Source organism: Helicoverpa zea, chromosome 13, assembly GCF_022581195.2.
Source record: "Helicoverpa zea isolate HzStark_Cry1AcR chromosome 13, ilHelZeax1.1, whole genome shotgun sequence".
In the NCBI taxonomy this organism is placed as follows: Eukaryota; Metazoa; Arthropoda; class Insecta; order Lepidoptera; family Noctuidae; genus Helicoverpa; species Helicoverpa zea.
Window position 1 is genome coordinate 2,470,374 of NC_061464.1, and position 21,731 is coordinate 2,492,104.

The 21,731-nt window shown below is 34.8% G+C and overlaps 2 protein-coding genes across 3 annotated transcripts; one reads left to right on the plus strand and one right to left on the minus strand.

The window, feature by feature from the left end:
* Window positions 1-9,372: 9,372 nt before the first annotated feature.
* Window positions 9,373-12,489, plus strand: LOC124635819. 2 transcript variants are annotated; one of them, XM_047171773.1, is made up of 3 exons: window positions 9,373-10,905; window positions 10,989-11,168; window positions 11,255-12,489. In XM_047171773.1, the coding sequence occupies exons 1-3, from the start codon at window positions 10,293-10,295 to the stop codon at window positions 12,445-12,447; spliced, it is 1,986 nt and encodes a 661-aa protein (XP_047027729.1). In that variant the 5' UTR covers window positions 9,373-10,292; the 3' UTR covers window positions 12,448-12,489. The 2 variants fall into 2 exon arrangements, with proteins under 2 accessions (XP_047027729.1, XP_047027730.1); XM_047171774.1 differs by having other exon boundaries at window positions 10,769-11,168.
* On the minus strand, window positions 12,483-19,227 carry LOC124636014. The gene is made up of 5 exons (XM_047171974.1): window positions 19,158-19,227; window positions 16,237-16,273; window positions 15,666-16,026; window positions 14,566-14,625; window positions 12,483-14,358 (listed from the first exon to the last, which is right to left on the minus strand). The coding sequence occupies exons 1-5, from the start codon at window positions 19,225-19,227 to the stop codon at window positions 13,456-13,458; spliced, it is 1,431 nt and encodes a 476-aa protein (XP_047027930.1). The 3' UTR covers window positions 12,483-13,455.
* Between the last annotated feature and the right edge of the window lie 2,504 nt (window positions 19,228-21,731).

A 21,731-nucleotide genomic window follows, 5' to 3' on the forward strand; every position in this document is an offset into this window, starting at 1 on the left:
AGGAATGTTATATTATATAACACCTCCCCGCCTAGAATAAAGATTGGGTGTTAGCGCCGAATCTTTTTGGAGTGGAGGAATTGTCGTCGCTGTCATCTTCGGAGATACCTGACGTTGTGGTTTGGTTCAACGTGGTCATCGGGATGTTCTGAATGTGACGTGTTGATCGATGTCGTCGTGATGTTCTTCCGAAGCAGTTGTTGAAGATCTGGATGCAGTGGTTGTCATCGTTATTGCGATCAAAGTTATTTGCAACTCTTAGACATCTTCTGAATAATTTATACATCAAAAATGATAGCATGAGGGTTCCTGTTGTGAAGTAGAACCAAGAAAATCTATTCTCGTGTCGTTAAATGAAGGGTTTCTGTTTTATCTGCTGGATTTCCTCGTTATGTTTATCTAGTTGATGTTTGAGGTTGTTCAAAGTCAAAGTCAAAGTCAAAATCATTTATTAAAATAGGCTAATACGATTAGCACTTTTTAACGTCAAAATTTTACAAGAATGACAGCACCCCCAAAACCCCCCTTTCACCACTTCCTAGCGTTATGGCTGGAAAGAAGAAGCGGTGAAGAACAAACTTCCCAGCAACACAGCTGTCTATTACAATTTAATTATTATATTATTAATTTATTTTACAATTAAACAATTCAATTTTATCAATTATTAATTTAAAACACCGAAAAATACAAAATAAAATAAAGCACTTTTGTTCCACTTCAGAGCTGCCATCTGCGTTTATCTGTGAAATAATCATTAACATTATAATATGCGTTGCTATGTTGAGTGAGTCTAGTGGAGTTTCGTTGATTGAGATAGGTAGAAGGTTTGGAAAATGATGATCTTCAGTTTCTTCGAAGCAATCTTCAGTTCTGATGTCGGGAATATGATGTCGTCTTCCTTGCTTTGGTGTGCTGACAGCGTACTGTATCCCGTGTGAAGTTTACAGTTTTTTTCAAGGGTAATAATTCCTGATCTGTAGATGTTGTGATGCGAGACTTGATTGTTGCATTGAAGGATGCACTGTGTTGCGTTACTGAGGATGTAGAGCCATCTGTTGTTTTCCAAGCCTTGGAATGTGTTGATTTGTGCAGCGAAGGTTGTAGTTGTACAGATGGTGGGGATGTCGTTCGAGACACTGAGTAGGATTTGTAGCTCACAAACAGGGCGTGTATCAGAGTTGTAGACGATGATATCTCGGCACACGCTTCTTCTTTCAGCGTATGTCTTGCAGTTGTCCAATGAGCTCGTGGATACGTATTGTTCACCACTAGGGTTTGTGGCCAAATACTTATGCTTTGGTAGGATGGTGGTATAGAGAGAGGAATTGGGATGTTGGATAGGGATTGAATAGATATGATAGAGTTTAAAAGATTCAGGTTTAATGAGTGGGAAATCTAATATATAAACTAATCAATTTCAATTCACAACAACAACAAAATCACGTAAGCAGAGAGTTGAGACGAATCTAGGATTTTATTGATATTGTCGATGGTAACAGGACTAACTAATTGTTTATTAGATCTAGCGTAGACATGGGCAAAGTCGTTATTTTTCATTCACTGTGACTGTTGTTCCAGTTACAAAAATTTCACTGTAAAAATCACCGTGACTTTGTCACGTCGATCACGTCGGATAGGTATTAGGAAATAGATATTTAGAACGTTTTGTAACGTGACTTACACGATTTGATAATTAATTCACTTATTCGCTATTATCAATAAAACTATCGCCTGTAGTACTTACAGTTGATTTGATCAAAATATCCTTCATACTTTACACAGGCTTAGGACTGTCGCATAATTTTGAAAACTAAGCGGCGTGTTTTATATTTTGATCAACTATTTACATTGATTTTATATGTACATTATTTACATATTTACTAGGTATTATATACCTTTATTTAAAATTTTTATTTGGTTTTATAATTAGAATTTAAAAATAAAAGCTGTTGCATTTTTCTAATGCCAAGCCTTGTACGTCTCTCGTTCATAATACTTCCTGCTTTAGAAAAGAGCCTCTCACAGGGTACAGAAGTAGCCATAAAATTTAATTTACTTCTGGCCAAAACTGCTAAATTAGGAAAGCTATGCTTGAAAGTCTTCCACCATTCTAATGGATCTTGCTGTCTTCCTATAACAGGTAACTCTAGGTATCTCTGTACTTCCAGCACTGCCTGCGATCTAGGTGTACCTTCAGAGCGCACTGTGTTAATTATGTTATCATATTCGGCCCAAATATCAAACTTATTTCTTTTTAATACGGGTTCTTCAGAGGCTTCCACATCTTCTCTTTGCTGAACTGGCAAATTTTTATTTATATTGGCAGTGACCAGGTCAATTACTGTTTTTTTAATATCAGTTGCGTAAACCTGGTTTTTAAACACATGTAGTTTAAATCGTGGATCTAGCACTGTCGAAACACCAATCGTCTTACTAGCCTCGATATTAGCGAATCTTCTTTCAGTCTCCGATCTCAAAGAACTTATTAGGTTTTTAGTTATTTCGTGAAGACTGTCCGAAAAATCTTCTTCCATTGGGTCTTCAGTAACCTGAAGCATTTTATTCAGTGCGGAAATCAGACCTCTAGTTAAAATGAGTATTTGACTCCCGGATACGTATTTTTCCCCGCTCATCGCTTCAGTTATCTGTTCAAAAGGCTTGAGTACAGTGCATAACTCGCGACATATACGCCATTCTTCGGCTGACAAGGTATCCCATTCCTCGTCGGTCAAAGCCATTGTAGCTTTAATAGCTTCTTCCAAATTCACAAAGCGTTGTGACATCTTTAAAGTCGAATTCCACCTAGTTGATACATCCTGAAGTACCTTTCTTGGGATTGCAATATTATTTTGCTTTTGGTATATTAGCAACTTTTCAGTTGCTTTTACACTTCGTTTGTAATGTGCTACAATACTTTTCACTTTCGTGATTGCTCTGGATATGGTTTCATTTGCAGTGCTTTCAGTGGTACAACTTTTCACTACTAGATTTATTGAATGGGCATAACATCCGAAATGCCTATAGCCCATTTTTTCGACAGCAGATTTCATGTTACAAGCATTGTCTGTGACAACGATTAGAACTTTGTCTTTCAATTTCCAATTTTGAACAATACGTAGTACATTTTCTTTGATATTTTCGGCCGTCCGCCACTCCGAGGTGCGCATTCTAATAAGACTGAATTCAAATTAAACTCCTCATCAATATAGTGGACTGTGAGTCCTAAATAAGCATCGTTGTTGCATGAAGTCCAAATATCTGAAGTTAAACAGACACTAAGAGCTTCACGCTCAACTTTCTCTTTAGTTTCTGTCAAACATGTCTCGTAAAATGCGGGTAGATAATTGTTTGACAGTACTTTCCTGTTCGGTAAGGTGTACGAGGGATGCAGTCCTTCAACAAAGGCCTTAAATCCTCTATCTTCGACGATCGAAAAAGGCTGATAATCATAAATAAATAGCAGCATCAACAGGTCATCTAACCTTTTTTTTTCGTTTGGTGTAAGTTTTCTTTTTAGATATTTAGTCATAGTCTGATTCTGTAATACTGTACGGGAATTCACATTTTGTATGGTGGGATTAATTATACAATTTGTCATAATATCAGAATTGGACATTGACGTAGTTGGCACATTTGAATTTTGTTGTTGCTGCACATTTGCGCTGGAGGTGGAAGCCATCGTAGAGTCCGACGGTGATTGCAGGTTTGATTCTGACGTAGTTGGTGCAACAGGAACAGATTGAACTGACTGCTGTTTTGTAGAAACAAACTGAACAGTTGGATGTTTTCGCTCCAAGTGTTTTTTTTAAATTGGAAGTTGAAGATTTGTAGCTGTACTTAACTTTACATAACTTACAAATTGCGATCTTATTTACACTGTCTCCAAAATCTTCAAAACAATTCCATAAATTGCTAGTCTTCATTTTGCGTGAGTCCGCCATAATGGCAGAGACCAATTCTTATTCTATATCTACACTAAATTCACTGAACTATTCACTATTATTGTTATAAATACAGTGTAAACTCTATATAACGACACCAGTTGTCGTTAAATGGAGAGAAGAAAAAAAACAATTAGAAAAAAAAGTTTATTTCAGACTAGTGTTAGTGGTTATGTACATAAAAAATAAAGTTATTTGAATGCTATTGAGTATAGTCTGTTATTTTTGTTTGACGTCTTTTGCTGCACCAGTAATTTTGTTGTATTTTTTTACTTATTTATATCCTGTGATATTGAGACATCTTGGTGATAAAGGAAATAATTTTCCAATAATTTAGCTGCTTTCAGAGCTTCTTTAATGCTTGGAGGAGGCTCAGGTTCGTCTATCTCATCTTACACTACACACTAACATCCATGTCTTTTGAATGCAGAAATTATTGACGATATTTATTTGAAAAAGTATGTAATCTTCTAGCTGTTCGGCTAAAGTTGTAGCCTCATGAGATACTTGAACATCAGTTTTCTTAGTTTCAATAACCAAAGCAATTAACACATCATGTAATTAGTTAAAGAAGGTAGTCCAGGTTATGTTGGTTTCGTACGTTTTGCGGTCATTCTGAAACCTCAAACTAGATAAGGATGGTACAATGTTGCGTGGATGTGGTTAAGTGTTACAAAGTTGCGATAACTTGCGTGGTCTCACGGTGTGCGACGCGGGGTTGTGATAAGCGAATGGTTTTGGAGTCTCACGCTTGGTAGGCTGTTTGTGGTGAAGTGTATCCTGTTTTTACGATAAGCTTGTGAGCTCTAAGAATGATGTAATATGTATTTATCTCAGTTTATATGGGTGCGAGTGTGGTAAATGATACTGTCCTGTTACTAATGATAATTACATACATTATATTTTTTAGAAATAAAAGTCTGATTGAAGAATAAAAAAACGTTAGTCTTCATATTATAGTTAGTATTTATCATATGAGCAAGTGGAATCTTAACACATTTGAATTAACTCTGCGTAAAATGAGCTTAATTAAACTTCGACTTGTCTTATTCTGTCACATAATCGAATATTATATGTATATGTACCTACATACAGTAGGATCCGGATATAACGACCTGCAAGGGACCGGCGATATTATGTCGTACTAACCGGATGACGTGTTATGTGATAGTGGCAAAAACGACTTTAACAATAAAATATTATTTTATTTAAGATTTGATTACAAGTTTAACAATAGAATGTAGGAATAAAACTTAAGGGCCTCCTTACTTTAACTTAAGGACACGTATTTATATGAAGAAATGAATGGAAAAGTAAATAACAACTTAAATAATCACTATTGGCTAGTTACTTAATAACATCCTTTGAGAACAGTAAATAGTTGTAACCTAAATGAGGTTCATTAGATATAACACATTATACAAATCGTTAGTGAAATAGAGTTCAAAGATTGAAAGATAAATGAAGTAAACAATATTGACAATGTAAAAATAAAGTAGTAGGTATATGAGAAGAAAAGGTAAATAAGCACATAGGAAGGAATGTTATATTATATAACACCTCCGCTGTCATCTTCGGAGATACATGGTTGTGGTTTGGTTCAACGTGGTCATCGGGATGTTCTGAATGTGACGTGTTGATCGATGTCGTCGTGATGTTCTTCCGAAGCAGTTGTTGAAGATCTGGATGCAGTGGTTGTCATCGTTATTGCGATCAAAGTTATTTGCAACTCTTAGACACCTTCTGAATAATTTATACATCAAAAATGATAGCATGAGGGTTCCTGTTGTGAAGTAGAACCAAGAAAATCTATTCTGGTGTCGTTGGATGAAGGGTTTCTGTTTTATCTGCTAGATTTCCTCGTTATGTTTATCTAGTTGATGTTTGTGGTTGTTCAAAGTCAAAGTCAAAGTCAAAGTCAAAATCATTTATTAAAATAGGCTAATACGATTAGCACTTTTTAACGTCAAAATTTCACAAGAATGACAGCACCCCCAAAACGCCCCCCTTTCACCACTTCCTAGTGTTATGGCTGGAAAGAAGAAGCGGTGAAGAACAAACTTCCCAGCAACGCAGCTGTCTATTACAATTTAATTATTATTAATTTATTTTACAATTATACAATTCAATTTTATCAATTATTAATTTAAAACACCGAAAAATACAAAATAAAATAAAGCACTTTTGTTCCACTTCAGAGCTGCCATCTGCGTTCTGTGAAATAATCATTAACATTATAATATGCGTTGCTATGTTGAGTGAGTCTAGTGGAGTTTCGTTGATTGAGATAGGTAGAAGGTTTGGAAAATGATGATCTTCAGTTTCTTCGAAGCAATCTTCAGTTCTGATGTCGGGAATATGATGTCGTCTTCCTTGCTTTGGTGTGCTGACAGCGTACTGTATCCCGTGTGAAGTTTACAGTTTTTTTCAAGGGTAATAATTCCTGATCTGTAGATGTTGTGATGCGAGACTTGATTGTTGCATTGAAGGATGCACTGTGTTGCGTTATTGAGGATGTAGAGCCATCTGTTGTTTTCCAAGCGTTGGAATGTGTTGATTTGTGCAGCGAAGGTTGTAGTTGTACAGATGGTGGGGATGTCGTTCGAGACACTGAGTAGGATTTGTATCTCACAAACAGGGCGTGTATCAGAGTTGTAGACGATGATATCTCGGCTCACGCTTCTTCTTTCAGCGTATGTCTTGCAGTTGTCCAATGAGCTCGTGGATACGTAGTGTTCACCACTAGGGTTTGTGGCCAAATACTTATGCTCTAGTAGGATGGTGGTATAGAGAGAGGAATTGGGATGTTGGATAGGGATTGAATAGATATGGTAGAGTTTAAAAGATTCAGGTTTAATGAGTGGGAAATCTAATATATAAACTAATCTATTTGAGTACACGTAAGCAGAGAGTTGAGACGAATCTAGGATTTTATTGATATTGTCGATGGTAACAGGACTAACTAATTGTTTATTAGATCTAGCGTGGTTGGATAAGAGAAGATTTTTGTATAGTTTATTAAGAGAAATGATTGAATGATGAATTATGTTTGATTTTTCAAATAAAATACTCGAGAGGCAATCGTCAATCTCGTTTTCGAGATTGGTACCCGATTCTAGTATTAAAATTGAGATTGATGACATATCTTCCGTAATTTTTAAATCGAAAATATTTTTAGAGGTGCGGTTAAGATATTGATTTAAACGATCAATGTTTTCATTTATGACCTGTTCATCATAAGAGATTTTAAATATCGTTTCGTTGAAATTCCTAATAGTACTAGAGGTTATTTGGATTTGTTTCTGCATTAAAGAGGTGAGATCGAGTTCACGTTTCGTACGATACATTTGTCATAATGTTTCGCATCTTTGGCATCTGGAGTGCCGATGAGGTATTTCGACAACGAACTAAGCCCATCTAAAAGTTCTCTTTTCTGTCTAGAATTCTTACCTAAGTAAATATTTAGTTCGGAGAGTCTGTTATCTATTTTATCGAGGTTAGTCTTAAGATACGATTTAGTGGATAGAACATTAGGAAAAGCGGGATATTTTACATAAAATTATTCGAATCTAGAAGCTAGACGTTTTAAGGATTCATGAGCAATAAATAGTGGTTTAAGACCATGGTAAACGATGAGTTTCCATGAGTCATCAGATATGGTGATAGAGCCTTCTTCTTTATAAAATAATCCGGCATGCGTAGGCAGCGGTTGAGTTAGATTGGCAACGATTCCCGTGGTTGCCCTGAAACCGACAGAATTTGATTTATGTTAGATTGCGAATTAACCTTACGTTTACTTATAATGTAGTTCTTAATATAGATGTAAAACTTGTAGCAAATGATGAAACTAGTGTAAGGATTTTGTATAATGTCGTTAAAGTTATAGGAGTTAGGGGATTGAGCCGCTTTAGAGCTGACCCTGTAAGAGAAAAATGAAACTAGAATCTAAATTTAATGAATTATACTAAAATAGTTTTTTTTTACTGCTTATTCTTATTAATACTAAACTAAGGTTTCATGCAAATGGTATGGCCTGAGCCTATTTGCATGCACTTGTTGGTTACGATTGGCTTTCTGAATTACGTAGTTATGGTTGAAATCAACACGTATAACTTGGTAAGGACCTTCCCATTTAGGGTCCAAATTGTTTGGATTAGGAACTTTTAACATAACTTTACTACCTATTTGATATTGCGCAAAGTTTTTAATCTAATTATCATATCGATCTTTAGCTTTTTCTTTCATAGCCTGCAAGTTTTTAAGGGCTGAGTCTCGAGCGATTCTCAATCGTTCGTTTAAATCTTTTAGATAATCACAGGCTGTATAGTCGGGAATAGTTTTAATATTATAAAATGGACGTGGTTTATTACGAAATAATAATTCATGAGGTGTGTAGTTAGTGGAATTATTAACTGAGGTATTATGGCAAAAGGTATAATTTTGTCCCAGTTTTTAAGTCGACGACTGTGATACATTCGTATATGATCACGTAAGGTAGCGTGGAATCCTACCGACTGCGCCAAATTTGTTATGTGATAGTGGCAAAAACGACTTTAAAAATAAAATATTATTTTATTTAAGATTTGATTACAAGTTTAACAATAGAATGTAGGAATAGAACCAACTTCCTTTAACTTAAGGGCATTTATTTATATGAAGAAATGAATGGAAAAGTAAATAACAACTTAAATAATCACTATTGGCTAATTACTTAACAACATCCTTTGAGAACAGTAAATAGTTATAACCTAAATGAGGTACATTAGATATTAATAACACATTATACAAATCGTTAGTGAAATAGAGTTCAAAGATTGAAATACACCGTGACATTTTAGTCGTCTTACAACGGCAGCCCACTTCATGTATCCAATGACTAGAACACGTTCATTAAGAAAATATATATATTTATGACATTTGAATAATTCAAAAATAAAAATAAATTCATTATTATGACGCATGACATAGATTATAAAAACACCCTGTAGAGAGCGCGGCCCGAGTCTTTATCAATGGAGCGGCGCGGCGCGGCGCGGCGCGGCGTCTTTATCAAAGTTCATTCACCCTAGCGCAAAATAAGTTTCTTACTATTGCAATCTTAATGTTCTCATTATGTAGCAGTTTGTAAACTTGCACTCTTACTTAACTTGTAACACTTAATTCCAATTCTTCCTTCATACTTTTACGGGCTTAGGACCGTCAGAAACATTTTTCGTAATAAAACCAAAACCAAAGTGATGTAAGTTGACAATGACGTACCTATTATCAGGCCTCTGTCACTCTCTGTACTTGCGCGCGATAAATGCCTACCGCTCGCTGGGTTACCGGTAGCCCCACGCGGCTCAGGGCGCGCAACAGTCACACGCGCCGCGCGTGCTCCAATATTATTATTTTTTTATTTCGTGCGGGTTGATCACTCCTCGGTTCCGTAACATTATTAGATTGTTAGGCGCAGCGTACAATCTTCTTGCTTCCCTTAAATTGTCACCAGCTATTGCGTGCACGCGTACCATTTGTAGGTACTCGATATTCGAGTAGCGACGGTTCCTATCACTCATCATGCAAGACGTATACCCTATTCACTCGTAGCGATCGCGAACAACACTTGATTACCGGTAGTGCGCGCACACTTCCACTTGCGGTGTTCGGACGGCAACTGAGCCACAGAATGACCTTTAAAACCTATTTTTAAGTAAAAGGCGGCATTTATCAAAGTCCACGTGGACTCTTTGAAAAGTGCCGTCGTCGTCTTTGGCGGTGCCGTCGTGCCGCTCGTGGAATGAATCTCATCCCAACAAGCAAAGTAATCCTATAAGAAAAATTATAAGTCTATTACTACTTATAACGTTCTTGTTATGGTATTGCGGTAGACTCTATGACTTATAACAGCATTTGCCAAGCCTAAACATACTCAAGCGCATTAGATTTTATATCTCGGTCTTATAGTCCGCTACAAGACTGACCTCTAAAACATTTATAAGACACTTTTACTAGTAGCAGCATTTCACAAGCATAGATATGCTCAAGAGTAATTGTTTTTATATATCAGTCTTATAGTTAACTACAAGATTATCTTTTAGGACACTTATAGGACTAAACAATCCTGAATAATATTTTGATCCTATACTAGCATTTTGTGAGAGAAAACGATATTATAACATCCTTAGCTGAGACCACTACAAGTTTGTGCCGTCATAGTCTTGCTCAAGACTTTTATTAGCCTTAGAACTTAATAAGAGCGCTATAAGTTAAAAAAAACTTATAAACTTGTAGATCAAACACTTTATTAGTAAACGTCAGCCATTTTGTAACATTCAGTTGTACCCGTCCATTGTGAGAATTCAGTTTAATATGAACTTAAATGATTGGAAACGATTGAAAAGAAGTGGTGGTTACAGGAGAAAGGTAAAAAATAGGTATAAAGAATTAATTATGTCAGGGTCTTCAGAAATAAAATCAAGTGCGTTAGGCGGAATAATTGAGGGTTCCGTGAGCAGAAATATTTTTCCACGTCTTCCCCACGACTCAGAAAGTGAAGAAGTTCAGAACAGCGAAGAAGAATATATCGAAGAGACCACTGACTATGACAATAATCATGAATTTCTGAAAGACATGCAAAGCTGGGCTATAAAATTTAATATACCTCACCTGGCCCTAAACGAACTCTTTACTTTTTTGAACAAAAGATTAGGTAATGTTTTACCCAAAGATGCTCGTACTTTACTTCATACAAACAAAGAAACGGTGCATATTACAACCTCAGATCCAGGACAGTATTGGCATAACGGATTGATTAAATGCCTAAAAAATACACTGCAGGGGCTGGATTTGAATACTTTACGAAATACGATTTCGTTAAATGTAAACATAGATGGGTTGCCTGTATACAAAAGTTCAAGACATCAACTCTGGCCTATTTTGTGTAACATCTTTGAAATTCCCCACATACCTCCCTTTGTGATTGGTAAGATAACACTATTTCAATATCGTAGAAACTTTAACTACCTACTTTATTAAATTATTTATATAGATATATTATTTTTCAAGGAATTTATGCGGGTGAAGGAAAACCATCTGATCTAAATGCTTATTTAGAGTCTTTTGTGAAAGAAATGAACGAACTTGAAGAATATGGATTAGATACATCGTTGGCGCCAAATGAATCTAAAATCAAAGTCAAATTAAGAGCCTTCATTTGTGATTCACCAGCAAGAGCCTTGATTAAAGGCAAGTTTAGTATTGATATTATTTGAATTATCTGATATCTGATATTTTAATATGAATGAAAAATATGGATGTTTAATTTCTTACAGGTGTCACAAATTTTAATGGAAAGCATGGCTGTCTGAAATGTACGGTGATTGGCGAATACTCACATAAATCAAATACTGTAACATTTCCTAAGTCCAATTGTCCTAAAAGAAACGATAAAGATTTTCGTGCTAAAAAATATGAAGAACACCATAAGCATGATTCTCCGTTATTGAAACTAAACATAGATATGATAGAGGATTTTCCTGTGGCAGACTCATTACACCTAATAGACCTTGGCTTGATGAAGCGGTTGTTGATTGGATGGCGTGACGGAAAGTTGGGAAAATACCTAACCAAATGGAGTGCTCGTGAAATTGATATTGTCAATAGCTTTTTACTGAATTGTCAAATGCCCAAAGAAATTCACAGATCAATGAGATCTGTAGATGTTTTGGCCCATTGGAAAGGTTCCGAATACCGCTCTTTTTTTTATTATCTAAGCGTTATAATTTTAAATCACGTGCTCAAACCAGAACCATTTTATCATTTTTTAAACTTGTTTTGCGCCATAACGATTTGCTCAAATGAAAAGCATTTGCCACTCTTGCCAATTGCTGAAAAAATGTTAGAAGATTTTACAGAAAGTTTTAAGGCCTTCTACGGGCGAGACTACATTACTAGTAACATACATAATTTAACACATATAGTTGACGAAGTAAGAAAATTTGGTATTCTGCAAACTTTTAATGCATATCCTTTTGAAAATAAATTATACGCTATTAAACAAACTATCAGACATGGAAAACAACCATTACAGCAAGTTGCAAGAAGAATAATTGAAAGGCAGTTAATCGAAACGGAGCATCTTAGCGAAGAAATTGTACACTATCCATATATTAAAAAAAACCAGCGAAACGGTTTATTAGTTTTACACCTAGAAACATATATTTTATCATCGAAAGATGAAGACAAGTGGTTTCTTACTGACAAAAATCATGTAATAGAATTAAAATCCATCAGCTTAAAAGACAACACTAAGCTTGAAATAGAAATCACGGGATATCGCATTGTTAATATCCTCGACGCTTTTGAAAAACCACTAAAATCTTCTTTTTTGAATATTTATAAATGCGATTGTGCTCCTATTGAAAAATCGGAGGTATTATGCAAAGTTCAAAATATAAAATGTAAACTAGTTAGTATTACTTACAATTCAGAGATATTTTTCTTACCATTGTTACATACCCTGTAAATTTCAAGTTTAAAGAGCAAAAAATAAAACGATACTTTATAACAATTATGTTTTATTCAAAATTAAACATTAGTCTTACAATCTTTATAATCAGTCTTATAATCTTTATAATCAGTTTCATAATCAGTCTTATAATCGTTATAATCAGTCTTATAATCTTTGTCATCTTCATAATCAGTCATATAATAATCTATTGTAGTCTTCATAATCAGTTTGACTAATAAAATAATCACTCATCATCATCGTCATTTTAGCCTGACATTACCTATGTCTGGGTATGGGCCTCTTCTTTTTTCTTTTTAATCAATCTTATAATCATCTATTGTAGTCCTTATAACTAGTCTCAACAAACTTAATTTTTAAGCTTCTTTGTACGGCGGCCAGCACATCAACCTATCTCAAAAATCTGACAAATTTTCAAAATTGAACGTAATCCATAACATATAAGCACCTTATTATATTATGAATGTTTTATGTGTAATAAAGTTGAAAGTCATTTAAAGAAATTTGTCAGATTTTTTGGGGTTGCTTAATGTGCTGGCAACAATTTTAAATTTATCTTAGCTTCCTTGTACTAATAAATCTTATAACTAATAAAACTTTACGAGTTAAACAAAATATATCAATTTAACTTCGCCATTAAGATCATGTAATCATCTTTATGGCAAATTTAAATTGAAATATTTTTTATAATATAATATAAGATTATATTCTTTAATTCAGGTCAAATATATAACCCTAATTTTGAGCATCGTCGCAGTCTGGTAAAATTTACTAAAACTACACAACTTAGAAGATAATTTCAGCAAATCAGATCAGACTAAATTTTTGTCTGAAATGATTTGATTTAGTTACTAGGGATATTGATCTATTTGTATTTGAGTGACGACAGCACGTCAGACTATCCCAAACTGTCAAAGACAGATTGGGGTAGTCTAATGTCTCTCGTGTTATAATTAATATTGATGCAAAAGTCACTTAGTCAAATAAAAATTAGATCAAATAGTTTCAGACAAAAATTTCCTCTGTAACATCTTCAACTTCTAATTGGTTACCAGTGGTTTGTGGTGTAGATGTAGGATTTTCAGAAGAAGTCCTTTTGGCGCTATTTTTTCCTCTGCATTTACTTGCGGAAGTTCGTAATTGCTTCGATTTGGCCCGCTGATCGGCATTTCGCAAAATTGTTTTAAAAAAAATATGACAGTCAGTTAAATGGAACGACGAGTCTTGTTTATAAATAACTTCAAAAAAGAAACCAATCATCTTAGAGAAACCTTTTAAGCAGATTTTTTCTGTTGTTTCATTTTGGGAACGTGAAGCTCCAGTCCACGAACACGATTTGAAAAACTTTCTTTCAAACAAAATATCAATAATTGTATATGCTCTTGTGATTCCCTTCCCTGTCCCTTTAGTGCCAAACACACTAAACTTTCTTAGTAAATCTTCTCTATAATCAGAATCCATCAATTTATTTTCAAACTCTTCTAAATCTTTTAAATCTTGTATTGGTTTTAACATCAACGAATGGTTTTGTTTTTCTGTAATAGATTTTTTAATGAATTCTTCGTTCGTAACTTGTATTTCAGTCACTTGTAATAAAATCGATTTCAGTGTTTCGTGTAATACGGCTTGATTATTTAGTGTTGTGTTTAGGGTCCCCATTATAGTCTTCATATCGTCATTTATGGATTTTAGGTCACTTTTAATAGTGGTGATATCTATTTTCATGGATTTTAATTCGCATTGTTCTTCTGATAAACTTGTTTCTTTATTAATGTACGAGTATATTATAGGTGTGTCCGACTGATTACTTTCAGGAATAACAATGTATTTTTCAATATTTTCTTGCGGCGCGCTCAACGGTGTTTCAGATGGAGTTGACTCTTTCGGTGTCGTGATTTCGTAATTAGTCTAAACAATAACAATCATGAGTTAGCTAAATATGACGGCAATACTATTTTTTATGTAAGTAAATATTAAGTTAGTACAATACAGTGAGCTTATATGTTTGGAACGGTGATATACTTATAGTAACGGCACATTTTACTATGTTGCTGTCTAATATTCTCTGCGTAATATAACATCAATATATTTGTATGTTACGTATTTATAACTTACCACCATTATTTGTTCTCCATCTTCAGGTATTATTGCTGAAGAAGCATTATGCTCATTATTCTGAAAATATAATTTATTGAAATCATTTAAAAAATAACGGACAACAATTTTGAAAGCAACGGTTTCGTTCGTGTGGTACAGACGGCGCGGCGAGCGTCACGATAATGCTAGCCCTTTCCACATAGTGACGCTAATACACGAGAGACTAGCACAGCGTGACGCTGTTTGTACCAGTCTAAGTTCATATAATCTCTCAGACAAAAAGGAAATACCTACTTAATGTAAAATCGATCCACGATCTGTGAAAATATCACGTCAGCTACATGCACTATAAACAGGTATTTCAGAAGCGACTTTGAAATCAATTAACTTTAATTCAAAAGCACATAAGTATACTTAAATTCATCTTGGCGCGCGGCTCTAGAGTGCGTGTGCACATATATATAAATATGCAGCTTTGATTTGTGTGACAGTGAAGCGGGTGACGCTCAGTCGTCGTCCGAGCAACACGTGTGCAGGTTCAGTAATTGAAAATACCTATAATGTCACATACAGTTGTTAAATATATCATAATAAATATATATATACCTTACTAACAAAAATATTTACATAGTGTATACATACGCTACACAGTGTTTTGTCTTTTTCGCTCTTTTTCCAAAATAAGAGAGTTCGTGACAAAACACTGTATAGATTAAACACTGTAAATATATTTATCTATACTAATATTATAAAGAGGAAAACTTTGTTAAAAAACTACTGGACCGATTTTAAAAATTCTTTCACCATTCGAAAGCTACATTATCCACGAGTGACATAGGCTATATTTTATCCGGGTACGGGCAGTAATACCCACGGGATGCGAGTGAAACCGCGGGAAAACGGCTAGTTAGTAATAAGGATAATGTTAACGTCACGTAAATCTTTATTGTTACATTTCTATATATTTAATCAGTTTAATAGTCTGATCAACAATCAAATCACAATCAGCCGCCCGCGGTTGTTAGTAGTTAGTCACCCGCAGTCATGGTATCTATGCCTACAAGCTTTACGCACACATAGAGCCGCGCGCCAAGATGAGTTGAAGTTTCTGTACAAACCTTTAAAATTTCTTCTGCCATATTATCATATGACAGCTGTGGAAGATCAGAGCAATTGCGCTGTTTTTTTGATGAGACGTATTCTATGTCAGGTTCTGTGTCTGAATTATTGCTCATTATATCAATTTCATGTATTGCATTTTGATACGTTTTTATGCTCCGCCTTTTTACCGCACAGTTTATTTTTTCCCAAGATTCATCGGGCCAACTACCTTCATCCTTTTGTAACTTACTCGTCTGTGACTGGGTTTGTTTTCTGGGCCAATACAAAACTCCATCGCTCTCCCATTGATGTGGTACACATGTCAATACAATGTTACCCTTTTCAATGGTCTGAACAATTTTAAATGGCATTTTGAACCTGTAAACAAAATAATGTTTGACTAGAAAAAAAAGAATAATATAATCACCCACAAGTTTGTGGAAACACGTTGACCTTGCCTCGTAGAGAGTTTCAACACAACGCGTGATCAGGTCCGTCTCTAGGAAATACTAGTAGCTACTATACTCTAGGAAAGTTACTTCAAATATAGTAAAAATACGTAAATCTCTGGCGATACACCTTACTCACATTAAGCACACGCGCTCTTCCTGACAACTCAGGTGCTCTGACGTGTAAATCCAAAACACTGTATCTCAAAAGTACCTTTTTCGTGTAAAGGGCTATTAAAACTTTTTTTGATTTTTGGTTTGTTTTCTTAATATATTAAAAATAAAGTATATAGTAATAGGTACCAAATTATAGGCATTTTTACGTCTAATCTAACCATCTTAATTTTACAACCATACGATCCATACAATAAGACTTAACTAAGTAAACGTGTATTGCCCCAATAAAACTAAGATTTATTTATCCGATTGTTTGAGCAGAACACTGTATATTTAGTTACAGTGTATTGGTTTTATGAGAACAGAGCCAATGGATCATACAAAAACACTGTATTTTCAAATACAGTGTATTACCTTAACAATAATAAGTATTTATGAGGATGTCCGAATGAATTTACATTGACAATTTTAAATACTTACAGTTACAAAGTGTTATAGGGGTGTTAAATTTTGTTTGGGTCCACTTATGTCAAAAATAATAAAACAGAATTTACATTAAAAATTATTTATTTGTTATAATAAAATGAATCAAATCTTACATTATAATCAAACGAAAAATTACAAATAAAATCAAACATTTCAAAAATAAAATCAAAAATACTTGAATAACAAAAGCTCAACTTAGACTTCTCCAAACATCAATTATTATTTCTTAATTCTTACTTATTTCTTAGGTAGAATAACCGTTGCAGTAAAATTAAAATTAACATAACAAAACTAAAAAAAAAAAATGCAAATTAAATACAAAAAATTCAATAATGAGATCAAGTTTTTATTAGTAATCAGTCTGTAAATTACTTAGAAGTTATATTAAATCAGTATCAATGTGTTCGTCAAGATCGGGTGATTCCGAGACAACAAGATTTTCATAAAAAAATGTTCTTGTTTGAGGTATTGACTTGCACAAGTCTAATAACTCTTTTTTTTTAATCTCGCTAATACCTCTGGGTTGACTCTCCTTAGGTATGTCTTCCAAAAGATCATTTACTCCGTTTGATATTTTTGCCCGCAATATTATTTCTATTTTCTTTTTCAAAAAAAATATCTCTTTAAATTCAGCATTGTAATCATTCTTAACAAATATTGTTACATTATTTCTTCTAAATTCGATTACTTTAAGGTTATGTATGTTATATTCTTTGGGAAATGCTACTTTGGAATCATTACTAAACATTATCATATTTTGGTGACCTAATAAGTCGACTTGCATGTTTTTTCGTGAACTTTTAATTGTACATATAAAATCATCTATATCGTAGACTTGTCCCTTAGATTTCAATTTTTTTGTGATTGCGGCGTGTACAGCATCAGCGGCCATAAAGGTGTGTCCTGGTTCAAAGTATTCCAGAGTAATTTTGTCTATATTTGTCATTTTATCATTAATAACTCTTATCAAAGCAGACAATAGTATCTTATTTTTATTTTGTGCATTACAATTATCCAAGAAAAATGTTACGGACTTCAGGTCTCTGCAATATTTTCTAAGAAAATGGGTGTACGTAGAAGCAACATTGTGAGCTTTTCTACCACTTTCTCCCTCATGCCAAACGGCACAGACAGCCTGTTTGTTTTTTCCCGGAGGCACAAATGATTCATTGAAAAGTACGAGTTTTCTTGAAAAAAAGTATTCTTTTGTAGTTAACAGTGGCATACAAATAGCTTTTTGCATATCTACAGTATACAGCACGTCTCGTCCTTCTGAATTTTCACACTTTTCTTCTATTGCTTTCAAATCTCTTCTTGAATCTCTTTTGTTTTCTAAATGTTTGCCTATATCTATACAGTCAGTACAATTACACGGTAGAGGTAATGCTTTATGTTTTACCTCGTGGTTTCTACATTTTGTACAAATATCTTGAGCTGGCTCTGCTGTAGAAAGATTGAGCTGTTTGATCATCTGGTGAAAATGTGCCCAACTACAAACTTTCAGGTTTTTCTCTTGACAGTATATTTGAAATTCTTTGTATATGGATGTAAAATTCACGCCTACTGGCAGATATTTTCTGTTAGGCGCATGTTTTATATTATAGTGTGATGGCATAGGATTATACTTTAATATAAAATTCTTCATTTCGTCTTCGTACTCCGCAGAATAAGCATTATAAGGTGTGTGACGACCTCTGGGATCAGGAGCAGCACTAATTTTAGGATTTTTATTTCCACTCAAGTGATTTTGTTTTAGAACAGCCTGGACTGCTTCATCGTTACTGTATCCTAAGGTATTTAAAAAAAATGTTTTGCATACCTTGAACTCATTAAGAGTCCATGTCAAAGTGTTGTGTCGCCTTGAGGTAGGACCAGCCGTTTTGGTTGCCGTGGACATTTTATGCACCTGTCTTGATAAGTAATCCCGTCGTCTCTGTCTGTCCATACTCCAAAACTGACTGTGAATGGTCTCTCTGTTGGATTCAGAGATGTTAACAGAACAGTTTTTTTTGCAGTTTTGGCAAGAAGGTCTCATGGGATGCTTTTTTGCTTGATTTTCCAAAATAACGTTAGGGTCTCGGCATCTTTTGACTGGTGGAGAATAAGTTTCTTCTAGTGTTTCACACGGAAATACAGCACTTGACGTATCGAGACACTCTACGTTGGAAGTAGAAGAGGGCGCCGCGTCTACATTAATTACGGGTCCAGTATCAGAATGGAATGATGGACTCTCTGCGCAGGGTTGGCTACTTAAATCCTTGCATAATTCTTGATTGGTACTAGAAGCAGGTACGGGTAATAAATCAACGTAGTTGACGTCGCCACCAAGATTGTCGGCAATACACTCATTTATTTGAGATTCACTAAGGGGTATCAAGGGGCTTATATTACGTGAATCGAATGCATATGTGGAACAATCATATTCAATGCTACCACAATCGTATGATGTATTGATACCAGGACGCTCCTTATTAATGCCGGTGATATTCTCTTTTTCATTCAACACACTGTTTAATTCTGAAGCCATTGTGGTACATGATGAGTTGTTGTGATGTTGTTTATTGCTTTGTGACAATTTCACTAATAATCTATTTCGATACCCACTCATTGTTATTATTTATAAACTCGTTTAAACGCACAAACGAAAATCTATCGAAAGTAGGTACGCGCCATCGATCAAAACACGCGCGTCCGAGCAAGCAATGATTCACGACTGACTACTAACCGTTGAGCCCTCGCTCCACCCCCCGCGCGTCTTGCAAGTATTACGCGCAGAGAAGTGTCGCCGCGCGCGGCGTGTCAAGATTGTTTGGGTATCGAAAACACTGTATCTAAAGCTTTCGGCTATTCGCGCGTAAAATGTTTTGCCAACACACTGTAACTTCAATTACAGTGATATGCCAAACTAAACCATAAATGTAACTAAAATACAGTGTTTTTTAGGTGCTCCTATCTCCTTCTATGTACTTTAAAATGAAAAAGTAATATTATAGAGATATGTAACTGCCTCGAAGGAATCAAATGAGCGCTATTAAGGCAAAAGACTGTAACTCGAGTTACAGTGTTTTGGATATACACGGTAGTGCTACTACTGCTAGACAGCTACTGGTTCGACATGCAACCGCCCCCCGCACCTCTGGCGCCCGTACTGCAGCTGTGTAGGTACTACCGCTATAATACGGCCGCTGAGTTATTACTGATTTGACAGATTCTTAATATTTATTATTCCCTTTATTCAATTAATTAAATTAAAGCAAATGAAGTGACTCCAAAAGTAGCAAATTGTATTTAATAAACAAAAACTGCGCAGCTTTATCTCTGTCTCCAATTTATTTCTCAACGGATCATAGATTAGACCAGAACCACTAAAAAGTTGCTCGCTTGCTACTGAGCCTGCTGGACGCGATAAATATTCAATCACGAAACAAATGACACGATCTCATTACATGCAAAACAAGAAGTGATAGAGTAATCGACAGAAAGCACGCGGAGAGAGGGGATTCCCGTGCGGCAAGTTTAATTTCGTTCGTACATGCTTAGGTACTGCTGTTCCTGTGGCGCTGCCTCCGATCGACTTCCGATTTAATAGTGTCGAAGCCGAAACCAGAGTCGGAGGTGTATCAATCGGAACTTCCGACTTTTCGGAATCGGAAAAAAACTTCGTAACATCCTTATACTGTAGATACATTACATATTTTTACATATAAGTGTATACTCGATGTAAATAAAGTAATTAAATTAATCCTTACTTCACTAAAATTGACAATTCGTCATGTGTCAAATCGGTTATAACTCCGCGGCCGTACTATAAACCACTGATACAGATAGTAATTCGATAGATAGCAGTTGTATAATCGTACCTTCAAAATATTTGTCAAACAGGGTGGCGCGGGAAGGAATTTCTTGTTATTTCGGTTGCCCAGCCGTATAATGTTTTTTTTATTATTATTTTATTGGATAGCACTATTCTAAAATTAGTTAAGTACTTTTGCGTGTGTAAAAAGTTATGTGGATACAAAATCAGTAGCAATTTGTGCATTCATCTTCTATGTAATGGTCATATATGCTGTACTGGGAGCAATTCGGGCACCAAAAAAAGCTTTGATGCATGAAAAGTTTTAGATTTTCTTGATTAGAAATGAAGTGAGTAGGTCTATCCATATTGTTTAAATAAACTGGAAATCCACACCCATTGCAGCTTTCGGATAACACAAAATGTGTGTTTGTCCAAGGCCATCTCACATGATTTAGTAAAATCAATGACGATTTGGTCAAAAAACAGTCAACATCAAAAATGACCACCATCTTGTTGATTAAATCCTAAAAAGGAAAATCAATCATTAGCTAGCTGACTTTAATTTACTTCAAGGGAACCCTAATTTGTTTTAAAATGGAGGCGAGTAGTCTGGACAGAAACTGCTACAAGTACTAGTTTACCTATAATGGTTCCATAAAGGACTTAATCAAGAGCAATTTTAAAACATGGCCGATATGCATAAGAATTTATGAAATAATTTATTCGCAACATTATACTAATGTGGAATTTTCGAAGGGCCCCGTGAAATTAACTAAATTTCGATACATATTTACAGTAAATATTACTTCCCCACGAGTTCACACACTATATTTACAATATATTACCGATGTTTTAAAGTACTACAAGTAATAATAGTAATAGTAAGTTTACTTACGTTTTTACGTGCGTGGTAACACAAAAAATCCGGCACGACCAGTCAAAGCAACAACGAAAATAACTTGTATTAAAATATACTTAAAACTATTTTCTAAGACCATTACAAGTGCTTTATAAACAAGATTGCTCTAATAAAATACTTACGTCAGATACTAACAAGAGTGTTTGCACTTGTAATTGTTTAGTCTCATATCATTAAAGGCGCTATTGAGCTTCGTCAAGTATATTATAAGGCTTAATAACATTGTATAAGATGATTATAAGATAGTTATAGAACTAAATGCTCGTATAACTGCGCCCAAATTCAACTTTGTAGCATGCTACAAGATTCTTATAAG